The sequence below is a fragment of the Perognathus longimembris genome, chromosome 8 (genome assembly GCF_023159225.1).
Source record: "Perognathus longimembris pacificus isolate PPM17 chromosome 8, ASM2315922v1, whole genome shotgun sequence".
Classification (NCBI taxonomy): Eukaryota; Metazoa; Chordata; class Mammalia; order Rodentia; family Heteromyidae; genus Perognathus; species Perognathus longimembris.
Window position 1 is genome coordinate 11,698,368 of NC_063168.1, and position 15,521 is coordinate 11,713,888.

The 15,521-nt window shown below is 42.1% G+C and overlaps 1 protein-coding gene across 1 annotated transcript; it reads right to left on the reverse strand.

Annotated features, from left to right (window-relative positions):
* Nucleotides 1-12,817: 12,817 nt before the first annotated feature.
* LOC125356162 (regenerating islet-derived protein 3-beta-like) lies at nucleotides 12,818-14,828 on the reverse strand. The gene is made up of 5 exons (XM_048352518.1): nucleotides 14,753-14,828; nucleotides 14,163-14,281; nucleotides 13,855-13,992; nucleotides 13,147-13,273; nucleotides 12,818-12,885 (listed from the first exon to the last, which is right to left on the reverse strand). Exons 1-5 carry the CDS (start codon nucleotides 14,826-14,828, stop codon nucleotides 12,818-12,820), a joined length of 528 nt encoding a protein of 175 aa, XP_048208475.1.
* Between the last annotated feature and the right edge of the window lie 693 nt (nucleotides 14,829-15,521).

A 15,521-nucleotide genomic window follows, 5' to 3' on the forward strand; every position in this document is an offset into this window, starting at 1 on the left:
ACCACAGTAGTCGTCGTCCAGGGCAAAGGGGTCAACTGGCCTGGCGTGGAAGCAATGGACCCAAGTGGCGATGCCATCTAGGGTTCCTTCCACCGTGGTTCTAATGATTTCAATCACCTGGTCTGAATAAATGGGGGGGTAGGGACAGAAGCAGAATCATATAATGCCTTAAGTTGGGGTCACATTCTTGTGCACGAGCTGCAAATAATCGAGTTTACACAAAAATTCAGCACCATCCAAATCAGCAAGCAATTCAGTCTGAAGGCTAGGAATAATGGGCCGGGGGGTACCCGTACATTATTTCAAAAGGAGTAAAGCCAAGCTGATAGGGAGAATTTCTTACTCTAAGCAGAGCAAAAGGAAGGAGTGACACCCAGTCTGCGCCAGTCTCTAAGGCCAATTTAGTTAAGGTCTCTTTTAGAGTCCGATTCATTCTCTCTACCTGTCCTGAACTCTGAGGTCAATAAGCACAATGCAATTTCCAATCCGTCCCCAGTGCTGCAGCTATTCCCTGACTTACTTTTGAGATGAAAGCCTGTCCATTGTCTGACCCAATGGTGGATGGGAAGCCATACCTGGGTAGGATTTCTTCCAGGATCTTCTTAGCCACTACATTTGCAGTCTCATGCTTTGTTGGATAGGCTTCAACCCATCCTGAAAAGGTGTCTACAAAAACTAGCAAATATTTGTAATTTCTGTGAAATCTACTTCCCAATACACACCTGGCCTATTCCCATAGAGGCGAGCTCCTTTAGTAATCTGTTGATTGGGGGCATTGGCAAGCTGACAGGCCTTGCAATTTTTAACAATATCTTCAATAAGTTGATCTCCTTGTCTAATTTTCACTTTGGAGTGTTGGAGCAAGTCCTGCATTTTTCGAGTTCCCATGTGAGAAACTCAGTGGATTCTCTTAAGGATCCCCTTACCCAGCCCTTGTGGCAGGATAAGTTTCCCTTCACAAGTTTTCCACCAGTCATTGTTTCCTTCTCTGTCCAGGGGTTTTGTGGGCCATGGGAATTTTCTTTATCCACTCCAAGTCTTCTTGGGAATACTGGGGTACAGTAGGCAAAGCTCGTGGTCCTGGGTCTACTAGAGTCAATACTTCTGCTCTGGGCTGGAGGGCTGCTTCCTTAGCTGCCTGGTCAGACAGATTATTCCCTCTAGTCACTGAATCAACTCCCTTTTGATGACCCGGACAGTGCATAGTGGCCACAGTCAGGTTATGTCCCAGAGTCAACTTATCTGCATCTTTTACCAAGAGGGCTACTGCAGCTATTATTCTTAAGTACGGAGGCCACCCAGCGGCAACAGGATCCAATTTCTTTGACAAGTAGGCAACCGGCCGTCTCCAGGGCCCAACTGGCTGGGTGAGCACCCCTTTTGCTATTCCTTTCTTTTCAGACACGAACAATGTGAATGGTTTACTCACATCAGGTAGGCCTAAGGCTGGGGCTTCTAGAAGGCTTTTCTTGATTGCCTCAAAGGCTTTTTGCATCTGCTCAGTCCAATGAAATTCTGGGAGGTTTTTGGTGGCTTCATATAGAGGCTTGGCCATCTCAGTGAACCCAGGTATCCACAGCTGGCAAAAGCCCGCTGTTCCCAGGAACTCTCTGACTTGTCTGGCTGACTTAGGCACAGGGATTTTTAGCACAGTCTCTTTACGTGCATCTGACAGCCAACGCTTGCCCTCTTTTAATGTGAAGCCCAGATAGGTGACTTCAGGTTTACAAATTTGTGCCTTTTTAGTGTAGGCCCTGTAGCCCAAATTGCCACGAATCTTTAAGAGCCTAGCTGTTCCCTTTAGACAGCTATTTTTGTCTGGAGCGGCTATTAACAAATCATCTACATATTGCAATAGACTTATTCCAGTATTTTGGGAGCGGTACTCACTCAGGTCTTCATGTAACGCCTCATCAAAGATGGTAGGCGAATTCTTGAATCCTTGAGGCAGCCTGGTCCAGGTCAATTGACCGCTTATCCCGATTTCAGGAGTGTGCCAAGCAAATGCAAAGTAGCTTTGGCTCTGTGGGGCTAAGGGCAGGCTAAAGAAAGCATCCTTTAGATCCAACACAGTATACCACACATGGCTCGGTGACAGGGAGCTTAGCAGGGTATATAGGTTTGGGACTGTTGGATGAATGTCCATTACTCTTGTTAATTTCTCTCAAGTCTTGCACTGGTATGTAATCATTAGAATTAGGCTTTTTTATAGGCAACAGTGGAGGAGTATTCCAGGCTGACTGGATGGGCTTCAGAATTCCTAAATCTAACAATTTTCTGATGTGAGGAGTGATCCCCTTCTTTGCTTCTAGTGACATAGGGTACTGGCAAACTCTTACTGGGTCGGTTCCGGTTTTGAGTTCCACAAAGATTGGAGGATGATGTTTTGCCAGTCCCATTCCCCCAGTTTCTGCCCATGCTTGGGGAAACGCCCATAGCCACTCATTTCCCAGAGACTCAGGCTTGAGATGCTGGTATAGCCTATACTCCTCTTCTAACTTGCTAGTTATTAGTATACTAACAGGCTTTTCTCTTGAGTTCGTCACAGAAGCCCCACAGCCTGTGAACTGTATCTGAGCTTTCATTTTTGTTAAGTGATCACGTCCAAGCATGGATAGGGGCAGTCAGGAATGACTCCCAAGTCCACTGTTCTTCAAGTAGTCCATTTATAGGGTTTAGTGCCCATGGCACCTTGGACCCATGTTGTTTTAGTGGACATCGGCCCTCTTGAGGCTAGTAATGCTGAATTTTCTGCTCCTGTATCTACCATGAACATGACTGGATTCCCCTCCACTTTCAATGTTATCCTGGGCTCAGGGAGGGGATCTGAGCCCTGACTCCCTCAGTCACTGTCCTCAGCCATCTCTAAGGTTGACAACACTCTTGATCCTACTTTATGTTTTTCCTCCTTTTTCTTGGCTAGCTCTGGGCAGTTTTTGATCCAATGCCCCTCTTCCTTGCAATAGGCACACTGATTCTTCCCCACTCTTGATTGGGGTTTGGGCTCCTGCTCCTTACTTGGAGAGGAGGACTGTCTAAAGTTTCCTGCCTGCATAGAGGTCAGGATTTCCCTGAGGTCCTTGCATTGTTGCTCCAAAATTCTATCCAAACTCATTTCCTCAACTCTGTTCTTTTCTTGCTCGATTCCACGTTCTTTGTCCTTCCTTTCCTGTCTTTGTTCTCCTATTTCTCTCTTATTATAAACCTTTTCCACCACTGCTACTAGATCCTAAATAGATTTTTCACCAAGCCTGTCTAGAGCCTGCAACTTTCGCTTTATGTCCGGTGTGGCTTGACTTACATAGGCAAACATAATTATCTGAGCAGATTCCTGGGTCTCAAGATCATACAGGGTGTACTGACTAAAAGCTTCCACAAGCCGCTCAAGTATGCTGCTGGACTTTCACTTTTTCCCTGCCTAATATCATAAACTTTGGCCTTATTAGTAGGTCGGCGAGCCGCCGCCTTGAGACCTGCCAGCAGAGGCTGGCAATAGACAAGGAGTCACTCCCTACCTTCAGGTGTATTGTAGTCCCATGCTGGTCAGGTCTCAGCAAAATAGGTGTCAATCAAGGCAGGATCCGTGATGGGTGCTCCGTTGGGGCCGGGGATAGGTCTCCGGGCTGCTTCTTGGATACGACCTCTCTCCTCAGTGGTGAAAAGGACCTGTAAAAGCTGACTACAATCATCCCAAGTGGGCTGGTGAGTGAAAAGTATAGTTTCAAACAAGCGAATTAAGTCCTGAGGTTTCTCAGAAAAGGGGGCTTTTTGGGCACACCAATTGTAAAGATCACTAGTAGCAAATGGCCAGTATTGGAATTGTTGTCGACCATCTGCATCCACAGGACTTATAGGGCGTAGGAGAAGGGCAACAGAATTATGAAGAGATGTAATTCTTCGGCACCAGCGAGTTGATTGAGTGGAGCCCTCCGAGGTGGAGGGCACAGCTGAAACATCTTCCTCAGAGTCCTCCTCTTGGAAAGTAAACTGGTGTGGGGAGTATGGTAGGGTAAGCATTTCCTCCTCCGTGCTTCCTCCCTGAAGGACAGGTGGATATAATTTCTTCTCTCCCCTCTTAGTTTCTCTCTTGTCACCCCGTGTCTTTTGAGTGAATATTGGGGTAGGGGAAGGAGTGGAGGAGGGAGTTGGTAAGAAAGGCCGAACCCAAGCTGGAGTGTCTCTGTCAACTAGTTCCCTCCAGGTGTCTATATAAGGAATCTGGTCTATATAGCCTGAACGAGGGGCTCGATTAGGCTTTGTAAAGTACTGATCTTAACTATGTCAAAGCTCCCCTCAGGTGGCCAATTAGCTCTCTCAAGGGTGGGCCATTCTGACTTGCACAGGGTAATCCATTTTTCCTCCTTAAGGGCCACACCTCGGTTTTGAGCTATCTCCTTGATCTCCCTCCAGTGAGCTAGAGTCAGATCTAGGGGACTAGATGGAGGTCCCCATGATAGAACGTTACCCATAGCTTTGATCAGATTTTTAGTCCAAAAGGCTACAAAATAAAAGAAACCAAAACCATTAATACAAAAGGAAAAAAAAAAAAAACATAGGCAAGAACAAGAACAAGAAAAACTGGAGATCTCCCAAGTTGACCCACACAACCTCCTGCAAGGGTGCAGAAAGAGTGAACTCAAGTTGAAAGTGGGGCTCCAGAGGTCCCCCTTCAAAGGTGGGGAGTCTGGGGCATCCCCCAGTCTCCCCAGGATTGCCGAGTAAGCGCATCTGCTTCGACAACTCCAAGAAATAAGCAAAAGCAAAACAGACAAACAGACACATCACAAGACAAATGAGGCTGTTTTCTTACCTTTGGAGTCTGGAGTCTCGGGGGTTTCTGGGGCTATCCTGGACGAAACCCCAAATGTTGTGCCAAGTCGTGAAACCACCACCAAGAAGACCACCGAGACTCAGACATTCTGAAATGCAAAAGCAAGGCAAGGCTTTATTCAAGCGAGCTGCAACTCGGGCCTCGTCCTACCCACCGACACAGCGGAGGTTAGGAGGGAGCCCCGAGCTGTGATTACACAGGGCTTATGAAGGCAAAGAACAAGGTTACAACAATCAGGTGTTCAAGCAAGCAAGATTAGGACACAGGTACAAATCTGATTGGCTCAGGGTTCAATTCTAAAATGGGGTTCACGTGGTAAAATGGGGTTCACGTGGTAAAATGGGGCCTGACTTCAAAGTCTGGTACTTCACAAGGAGCTACTGGAATGAGCCAATATTCATGGACTACCTGAAGAACAGTGGACATAGGTGTGGGGCAGGTATCCCAGTCGGTCATGGTCATTCCAGACTGCCCCTACCCCTTATTGCAAGGGACTTCCTAACAAAGATAGGAGCTCAAATTCACTTTCAGCCTGAGGGCACCTCTGCGTTGGAAGCAAGAGGGTGCCCCATCCAAGTATTAACTCTAGCCTTAGAAGATGAGTACCAACTTTATCAGGAGCCTGTTGTGCCAAGTTGCGAAACGACCACCAAGAAGGCCACCAAGACTCAGATGTTCCGAAATGCAAAAGCAAGGCAAGGCTGTATTCAAGCGAGCTGCAACTCGGGCCTCATCCTCCCCACCGACACAGCAGAGGTTAGGAGGAAGCCTCAAGCTGCGATTACACAGGGCTTATAAAGGCAAAAAACAAAGTTACACCCATCAGGTGTTCAAGCAAGCAAGACCCAGACACGAGTACAAACATGATTGGCTCAGGGCTGGAGGCACAGGGCTGGAGGCATTCTAGGGGTGGTTAGAGTTAAGCATTCCCAGCAGTTAGAGTTCTTGACTGGCTGGGCCCTAATAAGCTTGTCCTTGGTTTGCTCACATGGGCCTGCTTATCTCAGGTTCATGTGGTAAAGTGGGGTTCGCGTGGTAAAGTGGGGCCTGACTTCAAAGTCTGGCACTTCAGAGCCCAAGTCAATGCCTACCCTTGCAGGTATGGGTATGGACTATTGGTTGCAGACTTACCCTGAGGGAATTCTTGGGATCAGCAGGTTTCTATAGACTGTGTATTCCTGGTTTCGCTGAACTGGCCAAGCCCCTTTATGAAGCCACCAAAGAAGAACAGGAGTTCCTTTGAACTGAGGAGATGGAGCAGTCATTTGATCAGATTAAGACTGCTCTGCTATCAGCCCCTGACTTGGGACTCCCTGATGTTACTACAAGGAAAGGGGGCTGCTAACGGCAGAAGGAAAGACTATTAAAAACAAAGAAGAAATATCAGTTCTGATCGCTGCCGTTTGGCTACCCAAGAAATTGGCCATTGTCCACTGCCCAGGGCACCAAAAATCTAAAGATCTAGTGGCAAGAGGCAACAACCTGGCAGACAAAACAGCTAGGGAGGCTGCCCTTAAGAGGGATGGCATTCTGGCCATTGAACTCCCAGACCCGGGACCCCGGGCACTCCCAGATGTTCCAAAATACACCAAAAAGGACATCACGTGAATGCAGGGACTGCCAATGGCCCAGTGCCTTGATGGATGATGGCGGGACACATGTCACGAGATAGTAACTGAAGAATTGGGAGACAGGATCTTGTGGAAGATATGCTACAAAACAGAAGGGGCTTGGATTTAGTTTTCCTTCAGCAGGGAGGATTGTGTGCAGCTTTGGGGAAAGAATGTTCTTTCTATGTTAACCGTTCAGAGTAATCAGAGAGTCAATAGCCAAGGTGCAGGAAGGACTTGCAAAAAGAAGAGAAAGAGAACAACAGGGATGGTTTGAATCTTGGTATAATTATTCCCCTTGGCTGACGACCCTGGTATCCACTCTACTGGGATCCCTCTTTATACTTTTACTAGCTCTAACTATTGGACCCTGTATAATTAACAATCTTGTCGCATTTATAAAAGACAGGGTCAATACTCAATACTGTGCAATTAATGGTATTACGAGCCCAGTATAGACCCCTACACATAGAACTCACTCCAAGGGATCCATGATTGGCTCCCAAGGTACCTGAGAGAAGGGGGGAGATGAAAAGCAAGAACAACTCCATCTTGTAGAAAACCTGTCCTTACCGTAAACCAACCCTACCCCCACTGCTCAATTTCCAGTAAAGGAACATGAAATGCCCTGGGACAGAGTGACCAGATGGCTGAAACTGATTAAGGGTTGGTCAGAGAAGAAAAACAAGTTCAGGAGTTTCTCCAGAACTCCTCCACCCAGGTGTGGTTTCCAGTATCTAATTAAAAATCCTGCAGCTGTGCACATACTCCCTTGCGACACCCCTATAGCTTAAACCAATCAACTTTAATTACGTCGGCCCCTCGATCTGACCAATAAGCCTTTCTAGATTCCTTCCCCCCACCAAATGCACCAAATATGTTTTAGCATTGTTTTATGATTTTCCCCATGCTGTGTGTTGATTTGTTAAACATTGCTATGATGTATGCTAAGTCCCTGCCTTCCCTAAAGAATGTATAAAACAGCTGAAAGCCCTAGCCTCAAGTTCTCTTAGTGTCACCAGCATGCTGAGTCCACGGAGGACTGAGCTAGTTCACAATAAACACCCTTTTTGCTATTTGCATTGGTCTTGGTCTCTGGGGGTCTCTCGAGCACTTCACTAACACTTGTCTTGGAAGTGTAGAGGTTACAGTCTGTAACTCTGAGGTAGATTTTGTTTCTGCTAAGGTTTCAGTGATGCTAAAACCTTATACACAAACCACCCTATATCTTTTCCCAGATATCAGGAGAGCAGCAGATGTTAGTGGTGTTCTCCTCCTGCAACAGTTTCTTACCTCTCTTCTGGCTTGGTCTGAAGTGTGTTGTCAAACTAGGCAGGAATTGGTCCTTTATAACAGAATCCTATAGAAGGTCTGCAGCATGTGAATGGGGAAAAGGGCAAGGCGTAAGTATCATCAGGCCTATGTGGGAAAATGACAGACAGAAATCCTGGCATTAGGAGTGGCTTCTTACTATAATATCCTGAGAAAAGTCACAGATGAAGTCCTCTTCCCACAAAACAGATTGGCAAGCATGTTAGTGAAATCCAAGCCGTTCTCGCCCTCCTCCCCCTGCCAGCCACATGTCCAGTTCCCACAACTTCAGTGTAGGTCATGTAAGAAGAGTTCTTTCCAAAGAAAAATGAAAATGGTTGCTAATGAAAGCAGCAGAAATAAGAGTAAAAGAATGAGGAGCAGAATGATCTTTGTGCCCATCAGGATAAGATGTGGAGTAAAACTTGATTTGTCCAGCACCATACTGTAGAAGAAAAGGGGGCGATGCCTCATTGCCTTTCTTCCAGTCTTTCTTCCTGCCCCCTTTCTTCCTCTTCATTTTAACATCCCATTATTCTGTCTTTCATTTCTTCAAATGTTTCTGACTCACAAATCATGTCAGTTTCCTGAGTAGCCCTCCCTCTGCCAATACAGCCTTTTGAGACTCTCCTTGCATAATAGATAGATAGATAGATAGATAGATAGATAGATAGATAGATAGATAGATACATTATAGATAGATGTTGTTTTAAATGGTGTCCTTACATGTCTGGTGGAGGTGTCTGCCTATAATCCCAACAGTGGTGAGAGGATTTTCAGCTTGAGGCCACACTAAGCTTCATAGCAAATTACAGTCCAGCTTTGACTACATAATGAGCTCTTGTCTCAAAAGTGCAAAAAAAATGGGGTCATGTGTGTCAACCCTTCTAAGAGTACTGAAATCTAAGATTCCCTTCCACAAAGTGAACGCTTTGTTATATAATTTTGCCTTACTCATATTGTTATTTATAATGGTGTTTCTACTTTTTAGTTTGAATAAACACCCAAAAGAATGTAAGTATTTTTTCTTTTGGTAAACATTATTTTTCCTTTTTAAAATTTCTTTATTGTTGAAATGATGTACACAGGGGTTACAGTTTCATATGTAAGGCAGTGAGTACATCTTTTTATCCAACTTGTGACCTCCTCCTCCATTTTCCCCCGCCTCCCTCCTCCCCATGTCCTTCCACCCCTTAAGGAGTTGTACAGTTGCCTTACACCATATACTTTTTAAAGTATTGCTGCTGTATTGGTTTGTCTTTTTATCCTTTGTCTCTTGATTTTGGTATTCCCTTTCCCTTCCCCAGTTCCAATACTCGTATATATAATATCCAGGGTACTAAAATCAGTTACAGTGATATTAGAGGTAAAAATCACAGGAAAGAAAGACAAAAGAAAAAGGGCATGATTTCACATGGTATGTTGAAAATAACAACAATGCTAAACCACATTTTACATAATTTGGAGTTCATTTTGCTTAGCATCATCTTACATGTTCATATGGACATAGCTATTATAATCTTCCTCTAGGAATATCCTAGATGTATACTAATTATTCTCAATGAGGGAAACCATTATTTTTCTACTCAATTAAAAATAGAATAAGGTATTTCATGGTTACTTTTCTCATGATGTTTTAAATGCTTTTATTTCATAGTTGTGAGTTATGTGACCACCATTATTGACATTTTACTCAGGTCTTTAACTTACAGGAAATTCTACTGGAAACACATACTCTCATAGGTTGTTTGTCAGGAAAGCAATTCTCTCACTTTTTAAGAATAATGTTGTGATCTCTAAAACTGTAGTTTAGCTTTTTAAAAATTCATTTCAACATACTCAATAATTGATTTCTACTCACATTTGCTGATGAAAATTTGGAGTTAGCAATTGTCCTTGTTCTCTCTAGGTAAGATACCCTTTTAATTTCTGTATTGATGATGATCTCTTTGACACTGGTGTTTGTAGTTTGAATATAATATATGTAAGCTTGATTTTGTGTTATTTATTTCCCTAAGTATTCCTGGAGGTTCTGGAATCTAGGATACAAACTGTCTCTAGAAAATAAATAATCAATATCGCTTAGTATTTTCCTTCTATAAATTTCTCTTTTTCCTCTTCTTATATGGCTATTGTACGTGATTTGCTACATAACTTTTCTATAGTCATTAAATATTGCATATCACATTTTATTCCCTTTTCTTTTTACATTTACATATGGAAAGTTATTATTGGCATCTTGACAAGCTCACAAATTATTGGCTTCCCCATAGCCAGTTAACATTTTCTTTGTTTTACCAGTGATTTTGATTTGTAGCCTTGCATTTGGAGATTCACATGCAGTTTTATTTCTGTTGTTCATATATTTTTCTTGCTCACTAAATAAAATCCTTCATTTTTCTTAAAAACAATAAGAAAAATTGTTTCAAGTCACCAAGAAAGCTCCAAAATCTATACTGTAAAATTAATGCTTGCTTATCTGTAATTCACACTTTCCTGAGATTATGAGGAATAGAAGTAAACTATAACTTTTCTAACACAAAAATACCCAGAAATACAACAAATCAAAGAAAGTTTGGACAAATGGGAGTTCATGAAACTGCATAGCTCCTGCATGGCAAACAGCATAACTATCAAGATAAATAGAAAGCCAACAAATTGGGAGAAGATGTTGACTAGCAATACAATAGACAATGGCCTCATATCTAAAATATATTTAAATTCAAAAAATTAAATTCCTCAAAAACAAATCTTTAAAGAATCAACCACCCCATTAAAAAGTGGGCTAGAGACTTTTAGAGAAACTTCTCTGAAGAGGAAATGTGAATGGCCAAATGAGACATAAAGAAATGCTCAATATCTCTAGCCATAAAAGAAATTGAAATCAAAACAATATTGGTATTCCATATCACCCCAATTGGAACAGCCATAATCAGGAAGTTTAATAACAACAGATGTTGGTCATACTAAAGCTCCAGCACAACCATGTTTATTGTAGCACTGTTTACCATAGCTAATACATGGAACCCATCTAGATGCCCTTCAGTAAATGAATAGATCTAGAAAATGTGATGTGTCCATATGTATATATGTATGTATGTATGTATGTATGTATGTATGTATGTATGTATGTGGCATATATGTGTATGTTTATATATAGTATATACATATGTTATATATGTGTATTACATATATATGGTATATACATACATTATGGAATTCTATGCTTCCATCAAGAATGAGATGTCCCCATTCATAAGGAAATGGGAAGACTTGGAAGTAATCCTATAAAGTCAAGTGAGCCAGACCCAAGGAAACATACTATGTTTTGAAGTTATTTTTTTCAACAGGTTTTCAAATTTGCACTAATTGCTAAACTAGTGGTAAGTGAAGGAGAATGAAGGAGAAATGCCTTTGTTTAGGGTATAAATTTATCCTTCTAAGTTATAGTTTGGGTTTACTCTGTGCTCTAGCTGTGAGAGAATGAGCCCCTTCACTTTCTCAATGGCCTAGTTATTGATATCCATGATGCATTTGAATTTTCCTCAGGCTCCAACTTAAATGCATTTTTATCACACAATTTCCCCAAATATCCACCACTGTTATGTTTGATCCTGGCTATCTGGTGGTCAGCACAGTGGTAATCTTGTAAAATCTCAGTATTTGTGTAACATAAAGTCCCAGGGCCATCAATTCAAAATAATGTCTTAGCTCACAAGACAGCAAAGAAAAAGAGAGTGAAATGACTACTTCGTCTAAGGTAAGAGGAGTGTCTTTTTTCTATTTATTTTGCAGAGCTGAGGATTGTACTCAGAACTTTGCACTTCCTAGGAAAGTGCTCTTCCACTGAGCTAAATCCCCAAACCCAGAGAAGTGTCTTATAAGTAGTGCTTACCTAAATCTAGATCTGTGTTATGGAGCCTGGTCTTGGTTTGTTTCCAACTTACTGATATTCCTCTAAACCTTTCAGATCAGTGAGGGGATTATTTTTGCCCTTTATTAGGAGGACCTGAAAAAACCCAGGAGGCAAAACACATGTAAATCCTGGGCCTCTTTATTTCTTTAGCTTCAGAAGTTTGGCCATTCTAAATGTAACCCCACATTTAGCACCCATCATTAAAAAAAAATTACCACTTCAATAGTCCTGATTTGTATTTATTTCAACATGTTACTTTACAAGGTAAGACAAAAATGAAATGATTGTGTGGGCTTATTGCTTATACAAATATCAGGGAAGGGTTTTTCTCTGTTATCTTAATTGCCTGCTTACTCTATAGAAAATGTGCTAGTCGAAAGGGGCACTGTGGAGCAAGTGGTAATGTGCCAGCTTTGAGTTGAAGAGTCAGAGAGAGTGCCCAGGCCCAGAGTTCAAGCCCTACTACTAACCAAAAACTGTGCTGGTTTAAATTGTCTTTATATTTATTTTACTGCATAAGGGAAGAGAGACACAATATATAAGACTTCTTGTGTCACATTATGCCTGAAAGATTAGAGAAAAAAAATCTCACTGAATTTTATGGAAGTCACAGTCTAATGTGGATTGAAAATTAAAGAAGAAACATTGCTTTTCAGAGAATAAATTCCAGAAGCACAGTTTAAAGGACCTCAAACACCCATAAGAATGCTTATATCATGCCATAAGTAGGACAGCTAGTAAGTGTGTGGGTGGAATGGCAATGTCTATAACTGAGAACTATATGACACTCCTTGTGAGGACTGATGGGGATGCCTGTTCCTTTAGGCCTGAGTAGAATGAGCAAGGAAAAGGCAACTCCCAGCATGTTCTCTTCCAAACCTTTAACCCTACTACATAGAATCTTACTACAAAAGCAAAACAAAAGCCCAAAGTGTGAATACTTTTCTTTAATATGGTTTTGTGTGACAAGAGACCACCACAAAAGTAGAAGGATTGTATATTGGAAAGGGAAGAGGGAAGAAAAGGCAAGTCAGAATGAAGGGTCAAATGTAGATGTGAGAAGAAGATTGTCTTCCTAGATGTGTCTTTATACTTGCTCTCTTGTCTATGATGAGCTTCTCAATAATGCAGCTGCAAACTCCCACATGGTTAGCCTGTGAATTTGCAGACGTAAGGTAATTGCACATCACAGTTATAATCTCTCCACTTCAGGAATCCTTGAGAGACAAAATAAAAGAAGGAAATATTGGGAGAATCAGAGTTTCTGTCACACAGTAAAAGAACTGACTTAGGCTTTACAGTTTCATCCTTGTCTTTGTCAGTGTCCCATTTTATAGGAAAGGAGATTCAAAGAAAGAAGACAAAAAGGAGATGGAAGAATTCAATCCCACATTGCAACTGTCAGCCCAGGAGGAACAGGAACTGGGAGGTAAAAGGGGGAATCAAAAATGATTGTAAGTGGGTCCTTGGTTTCTTACCTGAATTTCGTGACAAGCTCCCACAGTAACCACGATCAGAGTAAATGAAAGGATTCCTTTCCCAGTTAAAGTAGTTCATCACATCAGAGTTACTCCACTCCCAGCCATCTCCATTGGGCTCCTCGCCCTATACACAAGACAAGGCCACAAGGATGGAATGTAATTCGTCTTCTACCTGCACAGTCCTTTGCCTGCATAATCTATTTCTTGAACCCTTTCTTTACACTTCAGTAATGGCTCCACATTTGATTTGTACCTTTATGGGACACTCTACCAGAATGCCATTGGCTTGTCCCATTCAATTACCAGAAGAACTTCAAATCACTTTAAATAATATGTTCCTCCTTATACATGATTTTTTGGTATTCTATGGACCTCAAAAATACTGTCTTACCCTATAAAGATAAATCTTCACTTAGAATGATTGCAGTATGTATGACCTGATGTCCTGAATTTCAGAAATCAGATTATCAACATTCTCTCCTGAAGACAGTGTTAAAGCTGACTACAGGCACATTCATTTTTTATCTGAATACTAGAAACCTTCACAGAATTTTGTTCTTCTTCTAGATACAGAGGCTTCTTTTATCCCGAATGGCAACCACAGGTAGTGTTCTTTAGAATCCCTGGGCTTTTGCAGTTCAGGCAAGAAGTATGGGGCAGAACAACCACTTGAGAGGTAACAAAGAGGAAATGATGGAATCTCACCAGCGTGGGATCATGGAGTCCCATCCAGACATACTGGTAGCTGATCTCAGTGTTCTTGACCAGAGCAGAGACAAAGGAGGCCTCAGCCCCACTGAGCACAGACACGAGGTGGCCTGAGGGCCGCTTCTGGCAAGCCAACTATGCAAGAAGGGAAATAATAAAGAAGGTTAGAAAAGGGTAAGTATATCTTCAGGGATATTCAGACAAAGGTATTTATAGGAGTTTCAAGGAAAAGGTGAAGTTTGAAATTTGAGATCTTATATTCCTGGTACCGATGTCAAACCCCAACCCCACATCTCAGCACTCACATCTGCATTAGTCCAGGATTTTGGTGCCTTAAACAAGGCATAGCAGTGGGAGCCATAGGCCTGGGAGCCTTTGGGACAGCTGATGCGAGCAGAAGGTAGATCCTTCTGGGAGTCCTCACCTAAGGTGAAGAAAGGAAATGACAAGAAAGGAATTAAATGAGCAGTGAGGATTGAGTGTAGAGGGATATTAACTCTAGAGTCTGTATGATACCTAACCCTTTGGAGGAAAAGTTTTGTTTCAACTGTGGCCTGTATCTCTTTTCACCAAATCCCACTCTGAGATGACAGTTCTTAAACTTGAACTTTCGATCATTCACCTTTTCTACACTGACTTTCCACACTTTTCTGCTTCAATACACCAAAATAAAATAAAGCAGTGTGTCTGGACAAAATGAAAAACTATATCATTTCACAGATGAAAGAAAACACTGATGGTCTCACTAAAAGTAACACAATAGGAATATTATAGCTGCTTTCCCTTTGTGAGGATTGGCTTCTGCAATACTAACTGGACACGAAGGAACATATTCTCTTAGTTTTGGCTGTGAACACTCCCAGGGAATTCACAGGTATATGAAGAGAAATCTCACCTTGCACTTGAGATAGGAGCATCAGGCAGGATAGCAGCATCCAGGACATGTTGGAGAGGACTGGAGTAGGCAGCATTTTGTCTGTGAGTGAGGAGGCAATCAGCAATCAGAAATCAGTTATTTAAAGAATAACCAGAGAGAAAGAGAGCGAGAGAGAGAGAGAGAGAGAGAGAGAGAACATACACTCATACACAAACAGACTATTCAGAGACCCCACAGCTCCTTGTCCTTTGTCTACACCTTTAGGGACACCATTGATCTTGGTCATATATGTTTTTATTGAATTGAGAAATCTAAAGAGAGAGAGAGAGAGAGAGAGAGAGAGAGAGAGAGAGAGAGAGACATACACTCATACACAAACAGACTATTCAGAGACCCCACAGCTCCTTGTCCTTTGTCTATACCTTTAGGGACACCATTGATCTTGGTCATATATGTTTTTATTGAATTGAGAAATCTAAATTCTTTGCATCTAAGATTCCAAGGGAAGCCTTTGCTTATTCTCAAATCTCTTGGGTTCTCTGAGCAGAATACCTTTCTCATATCAATAATATGTAAACTAAACTCCTCACCCTGGCTCTTCTTTTCATGCAGCTACCACTTACCTGTCTGGCAAGAATTTAGGATGGTTTGTCAGCACAGAAAACACTGAGGCTTTTATAAAGAGACCTATGGGAAAGTACGTTGAAATAGATAGCCAGAGTGTATATATAGGTCAAAGGCCATAGATTAGCTTTTGGAATGGATTCCAGGAAAATCCCACAGAATT